At 39.2% G+C, this 24,837-nt stretch overlaps 1 protein-coding gene across 4 annotated transcripts in view; it reads right to left on the bottom strand.

Moving 5' to 3' along the window:
* The window catches only part of TCERG1 (transcription elongation regulator 1), a 50,653-nt gene extending 33,783 nt beyond the window's left edge, over nucleotides 1–16,870 (bottom strand). For 3 of the 4 annotated variants that reach the window (XM_052642504.1, XM_052642505.1, XM_052642506.1), the window contains exons 1-5: nucleotides 16,806–16,864; nucleotides 10,510–10,735; nucleotides 8,289–8,441; nucleotides 6,984–7,311; nucleotides 2,454–2,696 (exon numbers count right to left, since the gene is read on the bottom strand). In XM_052642504.1, coding sequence (XP_052498464.1) covers nucleotides 2,454–2,696; nucleotides 6,984–7,311; nucleotides 8,289–8,441; nucleotides 10,510–10,735; nucleotides 16,806–16,864 — 1,009 coding nt within the window. Of the gene's footprint in view, nucleotides 1–2,453; nucleotides 2,697–6,983; nucleotides 7,312–8,288; nucleotides 8,442–10,509; nucleotides 10,736–16,805 lie in introns of all 4 variants that reach the window. The other variant, XM_052642507.1, reaches the window with a different exon arrangement.
* Between the last annotated feature and the right edge of the window lie 7,967 nt (nucleotides 16,871–24,837).

The raw sequence follows: 24,837 nt of genomic DNA, 5'->3' as shown, positions 1-24,837 counted from the left end.
ATTTCCCTACAACTCCATCCATCCTCAAATTATGTTCTACCAGGAAATTAGAAAATTCCATTTAGTATTCTGGATAATCCTGATGTCACTGACTATAAACTTCTTAAAATTCCAAATAAGATTTTACAGTAGATATCCTATAATCCTAATCCAATTCACTATCCCAAAGCCCACCTCTGAAGGTTTTATTTTACACCTAACTCTTCCACTCCTTTCCTTCTTTTTGTTTGAGTAGCCCCTCTTTAATCATCCTCAGAGCCATACTGCTATCTCAAACAGCATTTAAGGCTCCAAGAATAATTACATCCAGATCCCCCATTTACCTTACTATAAATATTCAACAAATATTACTTCAAAAATATTAATATTACTTTCTATAAAAAATTAGTTCCCTCTCCAAAGAATCTTTGGTATCATGCACAAAATTTTATAGATTATCTAATTCAGGTCGTCTTCCAACTGACCTACAAAATGTCATTAATGGCTGCCATTTATTAAACATCTTTTGCTGTCAAACTTCATAGGTGCTACCTCATCTGATAACCCAAATGTTTACCAACTGTAATGGTGGGTGAGGGCCAGAGAAGACCAAAATATTCAAAGACAGCTGTAACTGAAGAGATTTTATTGTGAGAAAATTCCACTTCCTATAAAAATAATTTTGGCTATTCTTTGGTACTAGCAAGAGTAGCTACTCTTTGCTAGTCACTGGTACTATTAAGAACCTCCATATCAAAACCACTCTTTTAGATAACAGCCTTTCCAATGTTTCATACATGTTATTACGCTACCTCTCAATCTTCTCTCTACAGAATTAACAACCCCAGCTCCTTAAGATGACTCAGAATTCAGGATCTGGTCTTAACACTGTCCTGGCCCTGAAGCAGACCAAGATTGCAAGAGGTTATATCATGCTTTTATCCATTTATCACATCATTTTCTACAAAGAGTACTCCAAACAGGAAAGTATGTAGCTGTTTATCTTTAATTTTGAAAAAGGGTAATACCTAGTATTTGAGAAAATTTATTTTCTTCTTACGTTCAAATGATTTCAGTTTCTTAAATATTATATACTATGCATTATCTAACACTACAAGAACATGAAAAAGATTTTACAAAAAAACCCACTAATTCTTAAATTTCTGGCTTCTTTCTTCCTCAGGTATAATAGCTGAAAGTATTCTTTTCAAAGTAGTTACAAGGAAATAGACAATTAGAGAAACAGTGATAATTCATGTGTACAACTCTTAACAGCTGTATCACAACCCTATTTTACACAAAAACTAATGCAATAAGGCAATAAAGCAGCAGTCACGTGGAAGAAACGTGAAATTAGACAGGAGGCCTAGGTTCTATTCATCTTTGCTACAAACTAGCCTTGTAAACTTGATCTCTTTAGTGAAAGTGTCAGTCGCTCAGTCATGTCCAACCATGGACTATAGCCCACCAGGCTCCTCTGTCCATGGGATTTCCCAGGCAAGAATCCTGAAACGGGTTGCCATTTCCTCCTCCAGGGTATCTTCCCAACCCAGGGATCCAAACTGGGTTTCCTGAACTGCAGGCAGATTCTTTACTGTCTGAGCCACCAGGGAAGCCGTGACCTCTTTAAAGGATCAATATTTTCAACTATAAATCTAGGAGAACAGACGGTGGATTACAACAAACACTCTCCTATTTAGGATGCTGAACACTATCACTGTTTAATTCCTATGGGGGAAAATTTACTCCAAAATCTTTTAATTCCTTTTCTAGTTGAAATGATTTCCCCTAAGAAAATAAAACACATGAATTCACTGCAATTATGTAAACATTTAAGTGCTATGTTATACTTCACAACTGTTACAGGGGAAGCATGCGTTTTGTTTCACATGAATTTTTAAAATTACATGACTCACAATTTTTTCTCAGTATAACATCATTATTATGAGCACAGTATTTGGATCTGAAGTGCCCAGACTCAAACCCCAACACCTTATCAGCAGCTATGTGACCATGGGCAAATAACCTTAACCTGTCTGTGTATCTACCTCCTAAGATGGTGGTGAAAATTACACGACTTGTTACATGTAAAGTCCTTGGACCAATGGATGATATATAAATCACTTGTGGTAACTCTTATGACGTGATTTCTTAACTTCATACAGTCAATCCCTTAAAATATGGCATTTAGAACATATTTACACAGAAAGATGATCACTTTTAATTCATTGAGGCCATTATCCAAAATGAATGTAGCTTTAAATGTGGCTCTAATTTTAAGACATGTAAACAACAATAACAAAAAAGGACATTTACCAAAACTGAAGAGAAAATATTGCAGTTAGCCATGAATCTTTCAAAAATGTTTCAAACAAGTGAGATTCAAGGCAAATTTCAAATGTAACAGACACATGAGAACAAACTAACTGACAATATGAAACATAGCTGGGAAACCGCTATCACCCGCTGGTTACCTGGAAGTGGAATTGGCATGCCGGGAAGGGGGACTCGGAACGGAGGCACCATGACAGGCGGAAAAGCAGGGATTGCTGCTGCTGGCTGAGGCACTGAATGCGGAACAGCAGGCGGCAACGTCTGCGGGTGCGGCTGAGGAACGGTTTGCACAGGCGTGGCTGTAGGAGCAGGAGTTGAAACACTAACTGTAGGCGTGGCAACTGAAACAGCAGAACTTGGGGTCTGATCTTGTGTTGTGGGTGCTGATAAGAAATAAAACAAAAATATGTATCACTCGTTCATAAACGATTTTACTATACTCACTCATCATTCACTCATTTAGTATTTAAGGGCCCATTCCATGCACTGCAAGCTATTTATAACAAGGTCTCTGTCTTCAAGAAGCTTGAAAATAGTCAAATGAAACACAAAAAATAACTAAAATACAAAGTGAGATGGGATAAATGTACAGGAGTGTGAATCAAGACCCAAAGACCACTTCTACTGTGAGACAGTACAGAAAATTTTATACTGTGATGATAGGCCTTGAAAGATTATGGTTTTAACAAGGAAAATGACAAAGTGAAAAGAGAAAATAAGCAAGTGGTGAGAAAACTGAGTAAAAGCAAAGAGTAGAGGACAAAAAGGAACTGTTTAGAAAACAGAAGGCAAGCAGTTAACTAGTCAAACACTAGGCATACCATCAGAACCAGTAAATTACAACTGGAAAGGTAGGCAAGAAGCATAATTTGGGAAGCCCTGAACACACAACTAATGAGTTTGCACTTGACTGGGTAGGGAAAGGAAAGAACTCATGTAAATGCAGAGACATAATCTAAAAGAATGAACACCAAACTATATCTGTATATACTCTCTTGTTTTTACTACACATGCTTCAGATTTGATTTTTCTTTTTTAATAAGAATGCATTCACGTGTTATTTATGTGACTTCATGAATGTAAAAGGGATGGGTGGAGGCAGAATGAAGGTTTCTGAATGAGAGTAATAATCACTGTTCATTTGATGAATTAACCTGGCAGATGCATAGGAAGAAAAGGAAAAACAGAGATGCGAAAATCAATTTCAACACATCTGGAGTTGTCCAAGAAAGGAAGAACAGAGGGAAAAAGATATGCAATAACTAATGACTGACTGGATATGAACAAATGGAGTAAAAAAAAAACGGATTTCTTTATAATTATTTCAAAATAAAAAGGTTAAAAAAAGAGGGGAAAAAAGAAACCACTCAGGTTTCCAATGTGAGACCAGGAGACGGTGAAATTTAGGATAATCTGGTTCTGCTAACACATTCTTTTTAGATATGAAAAATAAAAACATTTCACCCCTGGTAATCGCACAGAAAATCAAACTGTGACTCTCGAAATATATAAAATTCATATTTCCCTTCTTTAAAGTTTCAGTTCTCAAATGTAATACAGTACAAAACTAAACCATCTAGTTCCAAAACAAAATTTGTTTTTATAATTCATTGGTAACAAATACGTCATCTTTATCTTGACAGAAGGAAAAATGTCAAACTTTACCTATATTGGACTAAGAATGAATTCATCAAATTTATAAATAAAACAGTGCTTTCCGAACCTTTATGCCAATTTTATTCTAAGGGAAAGCACACTGTTTAATGCAAACCACCCAATAATTCAACTGAAAAATTTGTCACTATCTTTCCTTCAGCTCCTAACAATGAAAAACTCACTTATGCTGGGAAGATGTGTGCAATTTCATACTTGTTAATGAGGGACTCACCTTGGCTAAATAGACAGCAGGGCCAAACAAGTATCTTCAGGGGCCCAGGAATGAATTGGTGGTCTAGCATAGACCTAGCCTTAGGGTACAGTATCATATTAATATAATTTTATAACAGTGTGAAAAATACAAATTACATGCAACATTTGCCCAGTCCCATACATATATCATTTATCATTTGTAATCTACTGCAATGGCTGAAAATATATCTAGTTATTTCCCAACTTCCCTGAGAAGTAGGATTTCATCAGCATTTTTCACAAACTTGCATAAGATAAAACAAGTTTAGGCTCAACTGGGGTTAAAATATAAACTCCTTAATTTTTAGTTCCATTTACCCACAGAGTTATACTGCAGTTAATAGAATTACATTTTTTCAAAGAATTATGGTAATAGTACTTAGTAATATTTGTTAAAATTATGATAGAAAGTACTGGAATCAGGAAAATGAGTTAGAAAGGGATCAAATTTCAAGGGGAAAGGTACACCAATGGAGGTGGCAGAAAGTATTCACTCATCCTCTTGCTGAAACAGGATTTTCTGAATTTGATTAGTGGCTGCAAGTCATGACAGAAAAGGGAAAAAGGAAATAAAAGAATTAAATGAGGAGCTGGGAGAATGGTAGCTAGGACTTTATAGTAAGTAAATTTCTATTAACTCCATTTGCTAAAATGACTAGTATAACACTAGAACTCAAAATATACTACTAATCCAGCCTCGGACCTTAACTAAAGACAAGTGACTACCTCTAAGAGATGGAAAAAAATATATTAAGAATTATAGTACGGTAACACTTCATGACAGTAAATCAAGCGAAATAAAAATAGATGTCAGGAATACTCAAAGACAACATCAAAACTGATGTTTAAAGGCAGTAAAAAGAACAAGATTTCACTGTTTTGTTCTTAGAATAAAGATGTTCCTTTCTATCACTAAAGAGTAGTGCAAAAAAAAAAAAAAATGAAAACACAGGAATTCTGAATAAAATGGTTAATAACCACAAGACACTTATGGGCCTACTGATAGACCACTCCAATACAGAAATGGAATATATAGAGAACAGTTCAAAGTTTTTGGCTATCCACTTTCCTTAACAAGTACTACGGACTTCTCTTTCCGAAGAAGGCAGGGAGAAAAACAGAATCAACACAGAGCCTCCCCCATAGAACCACACTGCTTTTAACGATCTCCATCTCCCATTTCAACCAAAAGTACCCCATAAAAACTGGCAGCTTTCTGCCTTGCCGCACAGGTTTAAGAAACATTTGCCTATAAAAAGGCAAAGATCCTCAACCAACTAGCTAGTATCACTGCTAAACTTCTATATTTTCAGAATTCAACATAGCTACAGAAGAAATCAGACTAATAAAACATTATTTACATCTTTCTATTAAGCATATTTTCTCCAAAGCTATCTAAAAAATATCAGATAAGGCCTTTACAAAAACTGTCTCCCTATCACAGGTACCTTACTACTTTGGTTACTCCTTGTATAAATAAAATCAAATTTGAATTTTTAAAATGACTAGATTTCTCTTATTTCTTATAAGGTAATATACACTAATAATTCCCTAGTCCCCAAAGCTACTGGTGGAGGGAGAAGAGTTTCTTTTTTCCCCCTTATTCTCACCTATTATCCAGGTAGGAAAAGACTCTAAGGATTGTAATCGCCTTATAAGGATAACTATGTATCTTCATAGCATATTAAATAATCAAATCAATAAAATTATTTAAATATTTGGGCGCTCAATCTGCACCTGCAGAATAAGTACAGCATTTATATATAAAAAAATAAACCCAGAAACAGTATCATAACTATTAATGACAGTCTTTTAAGCAAATTAACATCCTTCTCTCCTCACCCCTGAAATCTGTTCATCACTGCTAATCTTTAGAGAAAAGACGTTACCTTTGGGCTTCTGTGATTTCATACCTGAAAGTTCTCTTACCTTTTGGACTGCTTCTAACTCAAGTCCTCATTACATCTGCCTGCACATCATTCCGAGGCCTATCTACCTTTAAACAAGATTACTGCAAGTTTTCCTAAGTTTCCCCAATTTCAACACTAACCAAAAAATGAGCACAAGAAAAAATCTTCCAGAATACTGAATTTATACAAACCACCTAGCGCCTGCCTGCCTCACTCATCTGCCTGGTTCTTAAAACTCTCCATAACCTGGTCTCTTATTCAATATATTAACTAATAAAAATCCTCCCACCTAACAATCTTACAAACTATATTTACCGTCATTTCCTGACCTATGTTTCCCCCATCTGAAACACCTCTCTGAAAGTTTGAACCTGTTCAAATCCTATTACACACCCTTTATGATCCACCTCAATACCCATGTAGTCCACTCACTTGTCTCTCCGTTTTCTTGAATTCTTATATCTTCTAGCTTCGCTGTATAACTCTGCACACTATTTTCTAATTGTTTCACATGCATTTTTCTTGCCTCCTCAATTAGAAAAACTGGAAACTCTGCAAGATAGGGGCCAAGACTCACACTTATTTTGCAAATCCACAGCACCCAACATTACTGTTGGCCAAGTTGAACAGCTAACTCTGCACTTTTCCAGTTTAGCTTCATGAATTTCAATTGAACAAATAATTTCTTCTACTGATATAAATTTCTGTTCTTTTTAGCCAAAAGTCTTAATGTCAAAAATGTATTTTAAATAATATCAAGGATAATACTTAAACTAGGACCATAAGGGAATGCATTCCTACTTGTCCATTTCCCTAGTCCCTAAATGAAAACACACGCTGACTAATACTCACTTGATACCGTCTGCGAAACTGAAGAGGCAGTTGTTGTGGTGGAAGTGGTAGAGGATGGGGTTGATGATGATGTTGAAGTAGACACTGCAGGTGCTGGGCTACTGGTCGTGGGGGTGGGAGCACCGACTGCTTGCGCCTGCACTTGCACTTGCGCCTGAGCCTGGGCCTGGGCCTGGGCCTGAGCTTGTGCTTGTGCCTGGGCCTGTGCTTGGGCCTGAACCTGCGCCTGGGCTGCAAGCATAGGCGTCAGTTCTGACTGTTGAATAACCTTAACTCCATCTGGCTTGGTCCATGCAGATTCACGTGTCCGAGCGTTATAATAATAAACCTGCACAAGAAGCAAAATCATCAGTTTCAAAGAACCTGTCAACTATCATGTATAAGTAATATAATTATATTTTGTCTTAAATAGCATTTTTTAAAAAACCTAGAAAAGAGAAAGTACATCAAAATTGGCTGTTCATATATGAAATTATCGGTAATTTTTCACTTTTTCCTTTTTCCTCAATTTTCTATAAAGAGCATATTGTATTTTTAACACATCAAAAAAGGAGAACCAAGGCTATGTTTTGTGCACAGTTAACACAGCAGATCTAAGACCACTATCCCTAGAAAGCCATTGTCCACCATTCCCTAACTGATAGGAATGGCTCAACTATTTACGCAAACAATGCAGTTTATGCTCTATACCTGCCTTCCTTCTGGAAGTCTGGAATTTGCTAAGTGCAAGACAGATGGTACCAGATATGGGACCAGTCCCCAATGAAAACCTTGATTCCTCAGCTCAGGACAGCGTCCCTGGCAGACAACACTGTATCAGTGTTTTCACAATTCCATGGCACAGGAATTAAACACACTGTTATGAGACTCCAACTGAAAGGACTCCTGAAAGCTTGTGCTTGGTTTCCTTCAGACTACGCCCCATGCACCTTTTTTTTCTTCGCTGGTTTTGCTCTGTATCCTTTTTCTATAATTAGTCATAGCTGCAAATACAACTACCTGCTGAGTCCTGTGAGTTCTCCCAGTAATCACTAAACCTGAGAACTGTTAGGGGACCTAAGGTGTGTATTTAAAAACACAGGTTTCAGAATCACAGGCAAACCTATGAAGGTGCTCCAGGCCACCTCATGTCTGTGCAAAAGTCCAATCAAGTGAACCTTTCCTGGAGTCCCGCCCTACCCTGGCTTACTTGAGTTTCATTCTTAATTGGCAAGGATACAGTCACTGATCTCAATCTGCCAAACTCCCAGGTTTTACTCTTCTGTCACCAAGAAGGTAACAACCTAACTACATTTCATAATTTACCTTCCCATCTGGAGTTTTATTTTCAACCCATATCTCCTCAGTAGGAGGCAGTGCTGGAGTTCCAGGAGCAGTCACAGGAGGCATTCCTGGTGGAAACATCATACCAGGAGGAGGAGGCATGGTTCCCATGGGTGGAGGCATGAAAGGTGGTCTCTGTTAATTCACAAGAAGTAATGTCACTTGGGTTTGTCTTTTTTCCTTCAAATTATTACTAAATTCTACCCAAAAGGTAAGGCACTGTAAGAGATATTAGCTTTATAGTCAATTCAAATACATTTACCTAAGTTGTTGTGTAAGCAAAGTTTTTCTGTAATAAAAATGATTACTAAACAAACTAGAAGAAAGTATGTCAAGATACTAACAGTCATCTCTGGGTTGTAGAATTATAGGTGAGTTTTGCTTTATTATTTATACCTTAACTGCTAGTTCATATATTGGGCACTAGATTACTTTCAGAAGAAAAAAACTGATTCTCTTAACACCAGCCACCCAATGCCTTGACAGCTCACCTACAACAGGAACCAAAAAACTCTAAGAGAAATGTTATTTTACAAATAACAAGTAATAACTTAAAAAGAAAAATCAGATATACCTAACCTTTTATTCTCTTTTCCTATAAGAAAAAAATTATTAGCTAGGAAAACATTTATTTCCTAGTTTTCAAATAATAATAATGTAGCTCACCAAAGATGCTAACATTAGTAAGTTTAAAAGACACAGTAAAATAATTATTCACTTTACTTTTGGGAAAAGAATTTAAATGGTATATATTACAATTAGAAAAATAAATCTCCTGAAACCACCACTGATTCAACACTAGCCCTCATAATTCCTTCAATGATTGCTGACTCAACCCAAGATCCTGAATCAAAGAATTTAACTGTAACTGCTATATCTTACTCACTAAAGTAGAAAAAAGGTCTGCAATTCTGAAAACAGATTTTGAACAGGGATTAAAAGATTTCCTCTATAATCTACAAGTAGCATTAGAACTTAATTATCCAAAGCATCTTAATCTGGATAATGGAATTGGCACTATGCCAATAATGAGAAAGTTATCTGAAAATTATTTGGATTTAATGTAAAATCACACAATGGTCCATCAAGACCAAAAAAAGCATCACATTAGGAAGCATCCCATTACAACATCTGATATATTTCCATTAGAGGGCTACATTAACCCATCACATTTTATAATATTCTACAGGGAGGTTTAACTCTTAAAGGCACAAAGTAAATTCACATATAACAAGTTATACCACAGTCAACAAGTCAAAAAGTTACTTCGTATTCTAATTCTAAAGAAAATATAAAACCATTTAACTGTTTAAGAGGGCTGGGGGGAAAGGAGGGACAGGCTGTTATTCTAGGAAGGTAACAAAATAGGCAAAGTACTAAAATCTGGTGTTTCTGCCATAAATACAATTCTATCAGCACTAACGTCACTTAAATAGGACCTCATCATCTCTATTTTTAGTAAATTCATTCTTGATTATCTAAACTAACAGGAGGCATGTGATACTACTGTATTTGGTTTCAGAACTGTAGAGGTTAAATAAACAGAAAACTCAAATAGTCAAAAAGAATATAACCTCAAAAGTAGGTATTTGAGAGTTGATACCTTCATAACTTCACTAAAGAAGGATATATGCTTCCGGTTAAAACACTAGGAAAATTTCCATTTAAGGAAATTTCACAAAAATTCAATTTCTAAAACTGAGACACTCATATTTTTTCCTGGGAAAGGAAAAAAATTCAAATACTGTGCTTACAAAATGTGCTGATTGTCACATTCTAGATTCTATACTAGGGATCATTCGTGGAAAGAATTCTTCAGGAATATATAGATATATATAGATATATTTAAACGCATTAGTAATATATATCATTGAAAACAAACGTCGCTCTCTTTACACATAAGCTTTCAAATATCATTTCCCATAAAGAAGATTATTAAAGACAATAGTCAGAGATGAAAGCAAGTTAGAACTACCTTATTCAATCCTAATATACATATTTTTTCATCACCATATAAATTTCCATTCTGAATTTCCATACGAATTATCATTATCAGTGCTTCTGAAGCAACACATTAGTATAAAGATGTTCTCTTTAGTTCTCATTCTCCTATAAACCCAAGAATACAAGTTTTAAAACCAAAACTCATACATACTACTGACACTAACCTCAACAAAGAAATAGCTATCTCTACATTCTTTACCTGAAGGTGTGGAGGGCCCATAGGTGGAGGAATCCCTCCTGGAGGAGGCATTGGTGGCATATTAGGATCAAAAGGGGGACGTCCAAATGGGGGCCGAGGTGGTGGAGGAGGGCCTCGCATCATACCAAAAGGTGGAGGAGGTCGCATCAGAGGTGGTGGGCCTCGCATCACTGCGTTTGGTGGGGGAGCTGGGCCTCGGAATCTCAAGGCCTGCTGTTGAGCCATCCTGTATGGGAAACCAAAGAATAAAATTTTCTTTCTCAAAGTAAGAAAAATATAGCTACTAAACTCTGATTACATCAAATTTTTAAAGCCCTTAAGAGCAAGCAGAGTTAGAAACTCATCATTTTGTATCACTGTAGCAGAGTGCATCAGTAAGAATGATCAATGGACACCAAATCTAGGAGGAAATGAGGGGTTATTTGCATGGCCCTCATGTATCTTCCCACATGTTTCTTACAATAGAAATAAGGATAAACAAAACACTATGGAATAGAGAAACTGACCTAATACAACTGAGAGGGACACAATACCACCTATTCCAAGCAAAATGTTTAACCTCAACATAATAATAATGAGTTATTCGACAAACACAAAATGATGTTCTAACCAAGGGGGGAGCAGGAGTATATTCTTCAGAAATGCTGTTATAAAAAGAAGAAAAAAGAAAGGCTGTGGAAATGTTCTAGATTAAAGGAAGCCCAAGAGACATGACAATACAATTCCAACTCTAGACAGGATACTAAACTAGAGGGAAGAAATACAATAAAGAACATCCTGCATTAACAGACAACACTGGAATAAAGACAAAAGATTACTTTTTATCAGTGCAAATTTAAATTTACAAAGTAGGTAACCGTGCTGTCCGTCAGAGAAGATCACTATTCTCAGAAAACAAGCACTCGAGTATTTAGAGGTAAAGGGCCATGCTGTGTGTGGCCCTTTACCACAAATGGTTCAGAGTAACAGAGAGCACGTATGTGACCAAGCAACAAAGGAGAATAGGTAAAATATTAACATTAAGCATACTATTTTTGTTTTTGCGACTTTTTGGAATCTTGAAACTACTTCTAAACACAATGTTTTTATAGCAGGGGAGGCTAACAGCTTAAGACATAATTAGCATTCTCATATAGAAGGAAATGCCCTTCTGTACACTGCACGCCACCCCAGTCCTCAATCTCTAGCTAAACTCCTTTATTTTCTCCATGGCATTCAAGCAGATAAGCAATATCACATTAGATGGTTTTCTTTATCTCCTAAGTGCTTTTTTTCAAAATAATGTTTTAACTCTTACAAGTGCTTACTGGGCTTCCCAGGTGGTTCTAGTGGTAAAGAACCGGCTTGCCCAACGCAGGAGACATAAAAGATTTGGGTCAGGAAGATCTCCTGCTGGAGGATGTGGGAACCCACTCCAGTATCCTTGCCTGGAGAATCCCATGGACAGAAGAGCTTGACCTGCTACAGTCTACAGGGTCACAAAGAGTTGGACACAACTGAAGCAACTTAGCATTCACACAATCAACGTAACTCTGAAATAGATTTTATCAACCTCACTTTACAGATTAAGGCACACAAAAGTAAAACAACTTGTCCAAGGCCACACAGCTCGTTCAGTGGTAAAGACAGTATTCAAACACCAGCGAAAGGCTCTTACAAACTACACCATGCTATGTAAGCCCCTTTAGAGCAAGAATTGTCTGTCCCGTTCACCTTTATATCCCCAGCACATAGTTATTTATGCCTGCCCATAGCAGGGCTCAAAAAGAGCTTCCTTAGTGGCTCTCAGGGTAAAGCGTCTGCCTGCAACACAGGTAGACCTGGGTTCGATCCCTGGGTCAGGAAGATCCTCTGGAGAAGGAAATGGCAACCCACTCCAGTACCTTTGCCAGGAAAATCCCATGGACAGAGGAGCCCCAGTAGGCTACAGTCCATGGGGTCGCACAGAGTCGGACACAACTGAAGCGACTTAGCAGCAGCATAGTAGGGCTCAGTAAGTATTTGCTGAATGCACCAATGAGTATGTAGGTGATACTGTACCTTATAAATAGGGTATGTAGAATCTTATAAAAATCTTTACTATAATATACCATTGTGAATTTACTGAGCACCTGTCACAGTCTACCTAGTAGCTACAATAATTCTCTCCATTATAAACATGAACTTTACATTCCAGTGCTCAGGAGAAGATTAACCATTATATCCTCATGTGCATCTGATAATAATCATTCTGACACTCTGGCCTCACCAGATTCTTCCAACTTTCCTACATTTTTCAACCCTGTGCTTAAGACTATCCTTTCAACTTTCTCTAAATTTTCCACATTGTAGTTCAATTCTGACATTTAAAAAAATCCTAATAAAAGAACCAATTTGCCTTCTAGGAGAGCACTAGGATTGTAAACACATCCAAAACTACTATACCAAACACATTTCACCAAATCTGCAAATCATCCTACACTCAATGGTAGAAGTATGAGTTAAAAGCAATGACTGCAGAAACAATAATCAGCCTTTTTCAAATTATACGCACTCCCAAAAGGCTGATGGTCACTGTTACCGAAGCAATGTCTTAACCTTTGGGACAGGAAAAATCTTCACCAAGGAAAGATATTCCATCTCAGCCTTCAGCTATACATTATTTCTTTCTTTTGAATGTCACTTTCTAGCTATAACTTACGTATTTTAGGCTCTAAAACCATGGGAAGTCAAATCAGGGCTCTGCCTTCTGTTTCAGGCTTCTTACATAGTTTCTGAGCCTGAATATACTCAGATTTAAGTGAGGGGCATTGGGGACAGAAATAAAACCTCTCTCTCTGTTCAATAAGATAATCCCCGTGCAACATTTAGGATGGTACCTGTGACACATGAACTATTTTAACCACCATTACTTTCATTCTCCCACAAAACCTAGCATAGTACTCTAACTGAAAAGGTAGATGCTTTCAAATGTCTGCAGTGAAATGGTAGCAAAATTCACATAATTTCCTCTATCAACAGCCTCAAGTTGCCATTTTCTAATGTCAGATATGTATAGCACATGTGCTGAGCTCTTTATATGCACTTTATCACAACAACCTTACCTGCAGTGAAGGGTTAAAGAAGCTAATGAAGTACTTGGAACACTGCTCAGCACATTTTTATTAGTTACTATTGCTGTTACTACAACATCAGTATAGTAACAGTAGTAATCAAAACCCATAATTTAGTGACTACTAAAATTACCTTGTTAAACAGTATTAATATTAGTAGCAGTGTTAATATTATTATAATCATTATTAGCAGGCTCTATATAACCTGGCCGTTGCTGACCTCTCTACAGACTCTAATCCTTTTGATCAACTACTTCATTACCCTAAAGCCTTTGCACTTGTTTCCTCTGCCTGGCATGCTCTTCCTCAGAGCTTTATGTAACAGACTCTCTCATTCTTCAGTTTAAGCTCCAAGTTCTTTCCCACCTTAGTCTCTCCCACCACCTTTCTATGTCATTACCCAATCTGAGTTCACAACTATGAGGTAAATACTATGAAAAAAAATCTCACACTTATTTAGTTTTATATTACCTATACTCACTCGTATTTTCTCCTTAGTATACTGATGCCACCCAGAGCCCAGAAGCCAGGTGTTCAATTACTGTTTTAATAATGAGAGTGAACCCTAGGTATTTCTTCTATACCAAGCACATTTATAGGGACATTATGTACTAAGCACTAAGTACATGTACTTAGTACATGTACTAAGTCTTTCAATCATCACAAAAACTCAATGAGATAAGTTTGGCACTGGTTTTACTGAGGAAACTATAGCACAGAAAAAGAACTTGTTTCATGTTAGTTAGTGCTAACACCAGCGTATTCTTATTCCCAGTATACAGTTGAGGAAATTCAGACAAGCACCTTGTCATAAGTCATAAAGCATTAATAAGTAAATAAAGGCCCTGGGTAAAGTATCTGTACCAACATGACTCTAAAAGTTATCTTTTATGTAATGATTCTTACTCATAAAGGAATAGAAAGGTATTTGGATCTCCAAATAAATCTTATTGTGGATTATTCGCATTCCTACCACTTTGGATCTTTATGAAAATAGCATACACGCATGAACAGAAATGCAGAAAAATTTTTTTCCAAGAACAAATTATTTCCCTCGAAGTACTATATCTAGATATGTAATCTTCCCAATGGTGAGGACTGCAAATACTTTAGCACAACAGAGCAAAAATTTTTAAATGCTGATATATGGGAGGCAAATTATAAAGTAGACTAAGTGAGGAAACCTAGGTCTTAATCCGGACCCAGTGACCTTGTGTAAATCTCTTCACACTTGTAGGCTGATTTCCTCATCTGATGTGGTTAGTTTGAAATTTAGATCAATCTTAATTAGCATGGAAGCTCCTGGAGGACAAAGGATTTTAGTCTGGTTCAAGACTACTGCCAGCACCTAGGTCCATGACTCTCATATAGCACACAATAAATGTGAGTCCAATAAATGGACCATCTCTAAATCTCCTATAACAATTTATTTACAATATATATACCTGAAAACCTGATTCCACGAGGCACTATGACAGTGACAACACCATGACATATATTCAGAATACAAATACAAAAAATTAAGCCCCAATTTCCGTCATCAGAGGCCACAAAAAACTAATCTCTCTTAAAACATGAGAAATGCTAAAATAAAAGTCTGTACCACATGCTGCGGAAGGAATTTCCAACCCCAGAAGTTAAGGTATGAAACATTTGCAAGAGAACACCTAATTTAAAGCACTATTCAAATCAGTTTTGCAGCAGTGTCTACACTTACTATTAATAAAATCTAAAAGGCTACTCACTGTAAAACTGAAGTAAGATACTCGCTTAAATGCAAAGTAATGTTTCCAAATCAATCCATAAGGCTAGCTTAAGTACCTCTGGAGATCAGAATCAGGTATAACCCTTTCATCACTAATACTAAACGACCCTGGCAACGCACTGTGATCACTTAGTATTGAAGTATACACGTGGGGTTTAAAAGATTTGAGATCCATCCCTGAAATAAGACTTTATTCCTGCCAAACTAAAAATTTTTGTGACAACTCATCATCTCAAAGACATGCTTTCTCCCCCCCTGAAAACTTTAGTAACAATACCCAGTTTCCTTATACAATTTTATCTGGAGCTCTAGACAATGCTAGAGTCCTCATAACTTATTCTACTCTTCCTCATTCTCAAAGGATGTCAAGGGCACTATTCAGAATGGGGACTAAACATCTGAAATGCCATTTTTTTCCATACAAGAAAAAGACAGTATCAAACAGACGTCAAGCTCTGTACCTCGTTTTCCTTAAAAACCACTGACTAAAGATTTTTCTCTCCACGACAATTAAAAATTCCAGAGGCAGCCCAGAAACCAGGGCGAGAAAGGTCACTGCTGCCGTCCTTAGGGAGACAGCGTGGGCAGACGACTAGAAGGGAGGAGGACAGAAAAGTGCAGGATCCCAAGCCTGGCTGCCGGCGTTCAAGCCACTTCCTGAAGCCAAGATTCTACCAAAGACACCTGGCTCTACGTCAGTTTCCTCACCTGAAGGATAGGCAAGTCACTTAACTGAAGGTGGCTCTTGCTCCGGGGCCTGCAAAACGAGAAGAGCAACTACTCCAAAAGGTGGGTGTGAGGATCACAAGAGAAAACACTAAGAAAAGGGCTCTCTGGCTCTCGGAAGCACGAAACAAATGACTGCCGCTATTGTTACTCCTCATAAACTCGGGATAAAGGATCAAACGATAAGAGAAACGGAGGCCCAGTGAAGTTAAAGGAAAGCAAGCGACGCGGGCAAAAAGGAACCAGGCGGAAGCGGGGACACCAAAAGGCGGCGGAGGTCGTGAAGAAGGCCGAGCCAGGACGCCGAGGAGTTGCCCCGCGGCATGGAGGGCTTCAGGGAGGAAAACTGGGCCCGCGGCGGCGCCGAGCTGGGAGTCAGGCTGAGGGCCGCCCAAGCGGAGGCGGACTGCGTCTGAGGCGGGGCCCCAAAGCAGGAACCCCGGGCCCAGACTGTGGGCCGCAAGCTGCTAGGGGCGCCTGGGCCCCACGAAAACGGAAATCAGCGCCCCGAGAACCCACAGGAGGCCGCGGCCGAGACCCGGCCCGGCTCCCTCATTCAACCCGCCTTCCCTTCCCCCTTCTCCAACCCCATGCGGTCCCGGCTCTTAGCCGCCGCGCCTCCTCAGCCCACCCTCCACCTCGGTTCTCCGCGCAGCAGGCTTAGCCCCTGGGACGCCAGAGCGCCAAGATGTAAGGTTGAGCAGTGCCCTTACCTGAGCTCCCCGGGGTTGAATCGCTCACCGTCTCCCCCGTCCCCACCACGCTCCGCCATTACAGAGGGCCGCTTTCATCCACCCGCCGACTGGGCGTCCCCTATTGGCCGGGTGGATCGTCAATCCCGCGAGAGAGAGGCGGAGATAGCAAAGATCTGTAAGGTGATTGGTCAAACTCTCCATCAATCCCCAAGGTGAGGGTGGTGTCTGCCTTATTATTGGTTAAAGGGCCCGCCGACTTTAAAAGCGGTATGGAGACAGTCAGTTGATTGGTTGCTCAGAGGCTTTATGGGAAAACGAGACTTTAGCAACGAGGAGCCGCCGGCGCCCTCTCGAGGTTAGCGTAACTAGGTCCTCCCACGTACGGCTAGGCCTGAGGTAGCCACGTGTCTGTCGGCTTCCAGGAAAGCCAAATGTGGGGCCATATTGTCCTCGGGCTGCCGTCTGTGGGGTCGCACAGAGTCTGACACGACTGAAGCGACTTAGCAGTAGCAGCGGCGTTGTTCTCCTACCGGTCATATGGCTCGGACCTTGACCATTTCTATTGAGTGAGCCAGTCAAAAATCGACCTGGGTCTCCGGTAAACCAATCACAGGGTTGTTGTAGAAACGAGCTGTTTCCCAGATTTTTAGAATCTAGAGTCCTAAGGGGCCACCACTCCAGTGCTCTTGCCTGGAAAATCCCATGGATGGAGGACCCTGGTGGGCTGCAGTTCATGGGGTCGCGAAGAGTCGGACACGACTGACCGACTTCTCTTTCACTTTTCACTTTCACACATTGGAGAAGGAAATGGCAATCCACTCCAGCGTTCTTGCCTGGAGAATCCCAGGGACAGGGAAGCCTGGTGGTCTATGGGGTCGCACAGAGTTGGACACGACTGAAGCGACTTAGCAGCAGCAAGGGGCCACCAGTTTGCTGCTACTGCTAAGTTGCTTCAGTCGTGTCCGACTCTGCGCGACCCCATGGACTGCAGCCCACCAGGCTCCCCTGTGTTATTAAATGATATATTACTAACCACAAGAATACCTGTTAAATTGTATTCAATAATTAGTTGCAGGCTAATGAGTGTTACAAATTGCTCTATTAAGTTGGGGGAAGGAAACGTCTTGGCAATTTATAATTTAAACCATATGTCCTTCAATTTTAAAGTATACTTGTGTAAAATTAGCGTACCCTAATACTTCCCTGGTAGCTCAGACTGTAGAGCGTCTGTCTGCAATGCAGGAGACCCAGGTTCGATCCCTGGGTTGGGAAGATCCCCTGGAGAAGGAAATGGTAGCCCACTCCAGTATTCTTGCCTGGAAAATCCCATGGACGGCAGAGCCTGGTAGGCTACTATCCATGGGGTCGCAAAGAGTTGGACACGACTGAGCGACTTAACTTTTACTTTTAATACCCAGGAGGAATTCTGAATATTTATTAAACTTTTTATTAAAAACAAAAACCTTTCGGATGCTGGAGTTTCAAAGGCACGATAAAGAGGAATTCCACCATTAAGGAGCCCAAAATATTAAGCTAATGATAAGAGATATTTTTTACTCAGACCTAGGGGCTTGCCTGGAAAATCCCATGGATGGAGGAGCCTAGTGGGCTACAGTCCATGGGGTCGCTAAGAGTCGGACAGGACTGAGCAACTTCACTTTCACTTTTCACTTTCATGCATTGGAGAAGGAAATGGCAACCCACTCCAGTGTTCTTGTCTGGAGAATCCCAGGGATGGGGGAGCCTGGTGGGCTGCCGTCTATGGGGTTGCACAGAGTCAAACACGACTGAAGCGACTTAGAAGCAGCAGCAGCAGCAGGGGCTTTCCAGGTGGCACAGTGGTAAAGAATCTGTCTGCCAATGCAGGAGATCAAGAGACATGGGTTCAATCCCTGAGTCAGGAAGATACCCTGGAGTAGGAAATGGAACCCACTCCAGTATTCTTGCCTGGAAAATTCCATGGACAGAGGAGCCTGGGAGGGCTACAGTCCATGCGGTGGCAAAAGAGTGAGACAGGACTTAGCGATTAAACAGCAACAAACCGCCTATACCAATCACTGTCCTAATTACTTTCCAGGTATTATCTGTTTTAGGCCTCCTAAAAAGGCTTTTTAGGATTTGAGTACTATGAACAGCCACAGTTTATAGATGAGACTGAGACACAGAGAAGTTAAAACTTGTTGGGGTTTCAGTTCAGTTCATTTCAGTCACTCAGTCGTGTCCGACTCTTTGCGACCCCATGAATCACAGCACGCCAGGCCTCCCTGTCCATCACCAACTCCCGGGGTTCACTCAGATTCACGTTCATTGAGTCAGTGATGCCATCCAGCCATCTCATCCTCGTCCCCTTCTCCTCCTGCCCCCAATCCCTCCCAGCATCAGAGTCTTTTCCAATGATTCAACTCTTCGCATGAGGTGGCCAAAGTACTGGAGTTTCAGCTTCAGCAGCATTCCCTCCAAAGAAATCCCAGGTTTACACAGCTAATAAATGGCAGAACCTGGCCTTAAACCTGAGATAGTACAGCAGCAAAGCCTGACTGCTAAACACCGTGATCCAAGAAAAACTGAAAACATGTATGTACACAAAAACTTGTACACAAATATTCATAGCAGCATAATTCATAATAGCCAATATGTCTGAACAACTGATGAATTGATTTAAAGACATGGTATATCTATACAATAGACAGACATGGTATATCTATACTTGGAGAAGGAAATGGCAACCCACTGCAGTACTCTTGCCTGGAAAATTTCATGGAATGAGGAGCCTGGTAGGCTACAGTCCGTTGGATTGCAAAGAGTTGGACAAGACTGAGTGACTTCACTTTCTTTCATATCTATACAAAGGAATATTATTAAGTCATGAAAAGAATTAAGTACCAATACATGCTACAACATGGATGAACCCTGAAAACTTTATGCTAGGTGAAAGAAGCCAGACACGAAAGGCTACAGAGTATATGATTCCATTTAATGAAAATATCCAGAATAGGCAAATCCATAGAGACAGAAAGTAGGTTTTCAGGAGGCAGGAGTGACTGCTAATGGGTACAGGATTTATTTTTGGATGATGAAAATGTTCTGAAATTACATAGTGGTGATGATTGTACAATTTGGTGAACATACTAAAACCTATTGAACTGTGTACTTTAAAGGATGAATTTTATTGTATGTGAATTATAGTATTTCAATAAATACCATGCTATACTTAATCTCAGTTAAATATTCAAAATTAACTAAGCATGATAAAATGTGATAAGACCCAAACACAATTCTGATCATAAAATTTGGAGAAGGAAAGTATGGTTAAAGTTTCATTAAATACGTAACATTTAAACAAAATGGAGCTTGAATGAGAGTGAATGGTTAGATCCCCCTTTTCAACATCAGCAAACTCCAAATCCTGGCAAACTATTCGGAAAATAATACTTGTACAGATGACCCATGACAGACTAATCCCCACTGCTGGGGGGGACAGGGGGACAATCCTCAAAATAGATAGCTCATAGAAAGATAGTCACTGGCATTAATAAACGATGAAAACAAACTGTCAATTTGAATGAATGGAAGAAACTCCTTGGGGAGGGGGCAGATTGACAGCAACTGAATTATAGATCCTAAAACTTAGTATGGGGAGGGGGCAGATTGACAGCAACTGAATTATAGATCCTAAAACTTAGTATATCAAACTGAAGTAACAGACAGTGTTGGCTTAAGACTAATTAATATCATCAGGGCTCTAAGTCCTGGCTATGACATCACTCTTCAGAATTGACTCTTGAGAAGTGGTTCCAATGCTAAATCAGGTTTTTCTTTTTAATAATTACCGTTTTGAACACCTATTTTATACCCATGGTATCATAAACTGTTTTTAATCTCTTCAACAACCCTTTAAGGCAAATGTATTGTCCCATTTTACACAGGGGGCCCTGAGGCTCAGGAGTGAAGACTCACCCTAGAGTGTAGAATCTGATTCCAAGTTCTCTCATCTGGATGGTGCCATGCGTCACTTTCTCATGGGTTGTTCAACTGAAGACATACAACATGAGTCTCTTCACGGGGCTGGTGACAACGTGGCAGTGTGCTTCTCCTAGCATGACCAATTCAATAAAGAGAGAGAGAGAAAGGGAGACAGAGGCAGAGAGAGAATGCCCAAGATGGAAGCTACAGACTTTCCGTAACCTAGTATTGGCAGTGAAATTCCATCACTTCTGCCTATATTCTGTTCATTAGAAGCAAGCCAATAAGTCCAGTCCACACTCAAGGAGTAGCTTGCACAAGAGCTAAATACCAGAGGTGCTACCACTGGGGACCATCTTACCTACCACACTTTCTTTTAGGTCTCAACTTACACAATTACTTCCTCCAGGAAGCATTCTTCAAATAGAAAATCTGACCTCTAGCCACCCTCATCTAGGTAATTTCCTCTATCATAATTCTCCTATGACACCCAAGGTATCTCTGTAACATCCCAATCACTTTTTACTACCTACTATAATATTTAGCATTACGTCTATAATATGTCTTACATATTTTATCTTATTTCTTATCCTGTCAACTCACTTTATTGTTTTTAATTCTGAAGTACTTCAAACTATAAACATCATAACATTCCATCCCTAAAAAACATTAAATCAGTATTTATATATCTCTTAAACAAAAATCCCACATATCAAAAATAACATTTTCACATCTACCAAAGTCACAGAAATATCAAATCCATATTCAAGTTTCCCCAACTGTCCCTAAGATGTCCTTCTGAACAGGTTTGGTCAAATCAGGATCCAATTCAGAATCATGCGATGTGTCTGGTTGCTAGGTCACTTAAGACTGTTAGCCTAGAATAGTCCCTCTTTCTCGTGACACTGACTTGCTGAAGACCCCTGGCCAGTTTCACCTTTTGGATCTGATTGCTTCCTCTAACACTGTTATTTTTATAAGCTGAAAGTTAGATCTGAAGACTTGATCAAGTACAAACTGAACATTTTTATCAAGAACTCTTTCTAAATAGTAGTGTGTATTCACACTAGGAGACACATATCTGAATTTCCTACCTTTAATGACTGACATTGGGCTAAAGGGGATGACAGCTCAATCCTTACATTGTAATGTTATCTGCACTATTAATAATTATTTTTGGACAACAGTCATAAACCAGGCCCATCTCCAGCAAAATTGAACAAATATCACCCTACCTAATAACCATTAACCTAATGGTTTAATGATTGTATTTTTTTCTGAATCAGTACTTTCCTTTGGGGTAGCAAAATAGTGATTTTCTAACTATATGTTACCTTCTACATTTACTAACTAAAAATTATTCTGAAAGTTAAAGATTTCTTTCAACAACAGAGGCTATTGCCCCCAATTACAGTTTCTATGCTAAAAGTGGATAAGCGCTTAGTTCTTTCCCTTTCCTTATCAACTTTCAAAATAAAATGATGGTTTGATAGCTATCTCAACTGAGGACAAATTAGTTTTTCTGACATCTTGAAGTATTACTATGGACTCATGGGTTTTCCATTATTCAGTCCATTTCAAATAACTACAATGAATAATTTTTGAGGCTAGAATTTTCATACGTTATCCATCTTCTTTTCACAACAATCATCTAAGTAAGGTACATCACTATCTCTTTCACATATCAAGAAACTAGGACAAAGAAATAGCTAAATAGTAACTTCAATGTCCAGTTGGATACAGAATCCAAGAGAATAGGAATGTATTCATGTTTTTTAATCAGTTTCTCCTGAATGTAGCTCAGTTCAGTTCACTCAGTTCAGTTCAGTTGCTCAGTCGTGTCCGACTCTTTGCGACCCCATGAATTGCAGCACACCAGGCCTCCCTGTCCATCACCAACTCCCGGAGTTCGCTCAAACTCATGTCCATCAAGTCGTTGATGCCATCCAGCCATCTCATCCTCCGTCATCCCCTTCTCCTCCTGCCGCCAATCCCTCCCAGCACCAGAGTCTTTCCCAATGAGTCAACTCTTTGCATCAGGTGGCCAAAGTATTGGAGTTTCAGCTTTAGCATCAGTCCTTCCAATGAACAACCAGGACTGATCTCCTTTAGAATGGACTGGTTGGATCTCCTTGCAGTCCAAGGGACTCTCAAGAGTCTTCTCCAACACCACAGTTCAAATGCATCAATTCTTCGGCGCTCAGCCTTCTTCACAGTCCAACTCTCACATCCATACATGACTACTGGAAAAACCATAGCCTTGACTAGATGGACCTTTCTTGGCAAAGTAATGTCTCTGCTTTGGAATATGCTATCTAGGTTGGTCATAACTTTCCTTCCAAGTAATAAGAGTCTTTTAATTTCATGGCTGCAATCACCATCTGCACTGACACTGTTTCTACTGTTTCCCCATCTATTTCCCATGAAGTGATGGGACCGGATGCCATGATCTTCATTTTCTGAATGTCGAGCTTTAAGCCAACTTTTTCACTCTCCTCTTTCACTTTCATTAAGAGGCTTTTTAGTTCCTCTTCACTTTCTGCCGTAAGAGTGGTGTCGTCTGCACATCTGAGGTGATTGATATTTCTCCCAGCAATCCTGACTCCAGCTTGTGCTTCTTCCAGCCCAGCGTTTCTCATGATGTACTCTCCATATAAGTTAAATAAGCAGGGTGACAATATACAGCCTTGATGTAATCCTTTTCCTATTTGGAACCAGTCTGTTGTTCCATGTCCAGTTCTAACTGTTGCTTCCTGATCTGCATACAGGTTTCTCAAGAGGCAGGTCAGGTGGTCTGGTATTCCCATCTCTTTCAGAATTTTCCACAGCTTATTGTGATCCACACAGTCAAAGGCTTTGGCATAGCCATTAAAGCAGAAATAGATGTTTTTCTGGAACTCTCTTCCTTTTTCCATGATCCAGCGGATGTTGGCAATTTGATCTCTGGTTCCTCTGCCTTTTCTAAAACCAGCTTGAACATCTGGAAGTTCACGGTTCACGTATTGCTGAAGCCTGGCTTGGAGAATTTTGAGCATTACTTTACTAGCGTGTGAGATGTGTAGCTCAGTACCAGTCAATAAATGTCAATGTGCAAATTAGTTAATGATTATCACTTCTAATTGACACCAAAAAACATTCTAATACCTACTGAAGACTTCTGGATAAAGTAATATCTGGGATTAACTTCAAAATAAACAAAGATGGGGAGCACCAAGGTCAGGGAGAGACTGTGAGGGGAGGGGAGCAGATGACAGACGAAACAAGGTTGGCTGTATCTTGCTAACTGTTGAAGCTAGGTGATGGGGAGATGAAGGTTTGTGATACTACCTTCTCTGCTTTTTAACATTGAAGTTGTCCATTAACAGAGAAAATATTCTAAGCCCTTGAAATATTAAAACCTAAGAAACTTTCTAAAAGTATTTAAACTGATAACTAAAGTAATAATGTACTATTGCTGTTGCAATAACTCACCATCTTAGAAGTTACCTGAACTCTCCATTAAACAAATGTATCAGACCAAGTGTTCTGATTTTGAATTCAGAAGATAATTCATTTGTCCATTTGACAAACTCATTCATTTGCCAATCTGACAAACATTTAATGAACACCTATGTGTGCCAGGGATTATCATAGTTGCTAAAGACACTGTCCGTGGAGTACATAGTCTAGAAGGGAAAGCAGATAAACTAAATCTAAGACAGTAAAAATTGTTGTGACTGACCATGATGAGACTTTTAGCTAAGACAACGACAGCAAGACTGGGGAAGAGGGGACAAGTTCAGGAGCCATTTTTTTTTCCAGTTAGAAGTTTATTTAATTCAAGTTGGTCAAAGATCAGACATATGAAATGTTGCAAATATATCATCAAAGATAAGCTCTAAACAAATGGTCAGGTATAATTGTGAATTTGTAATCTTTTATAGATTCATCCTTATTACGTGTAGGTCTAAAAATATACAGAACTTTTCAGAAAAATATTTTTTAAACAGAATGGAATCACCACAATGAGGTCACAGATATGATAGCAAAAAAAAAAAAAAGACTTTAGAAACTTTTAACTATTTGTTCATTTTTCCGCAATTGTGGG

The sequence above is a fragment of the Budorcas taxicolor genome, chromosome 7 (assembly GCF_023091745.1).
Source record: "Budorcas taxicolor isolate Tak-1 chromosome 7, Takin1.1, whole genome shotgun sequence".
In the NCBI taxonomy this organism is placed as follows: domain Eukaryota; kingdom Metazoa; phylum Chordata; class Mammalia; order Artiodactyla; family Bovidae; genus Budorcas; species Budorcas taxicolor.
This window is presented reverse-complemented; position numbering and strand designations above follow the sequence as displayed.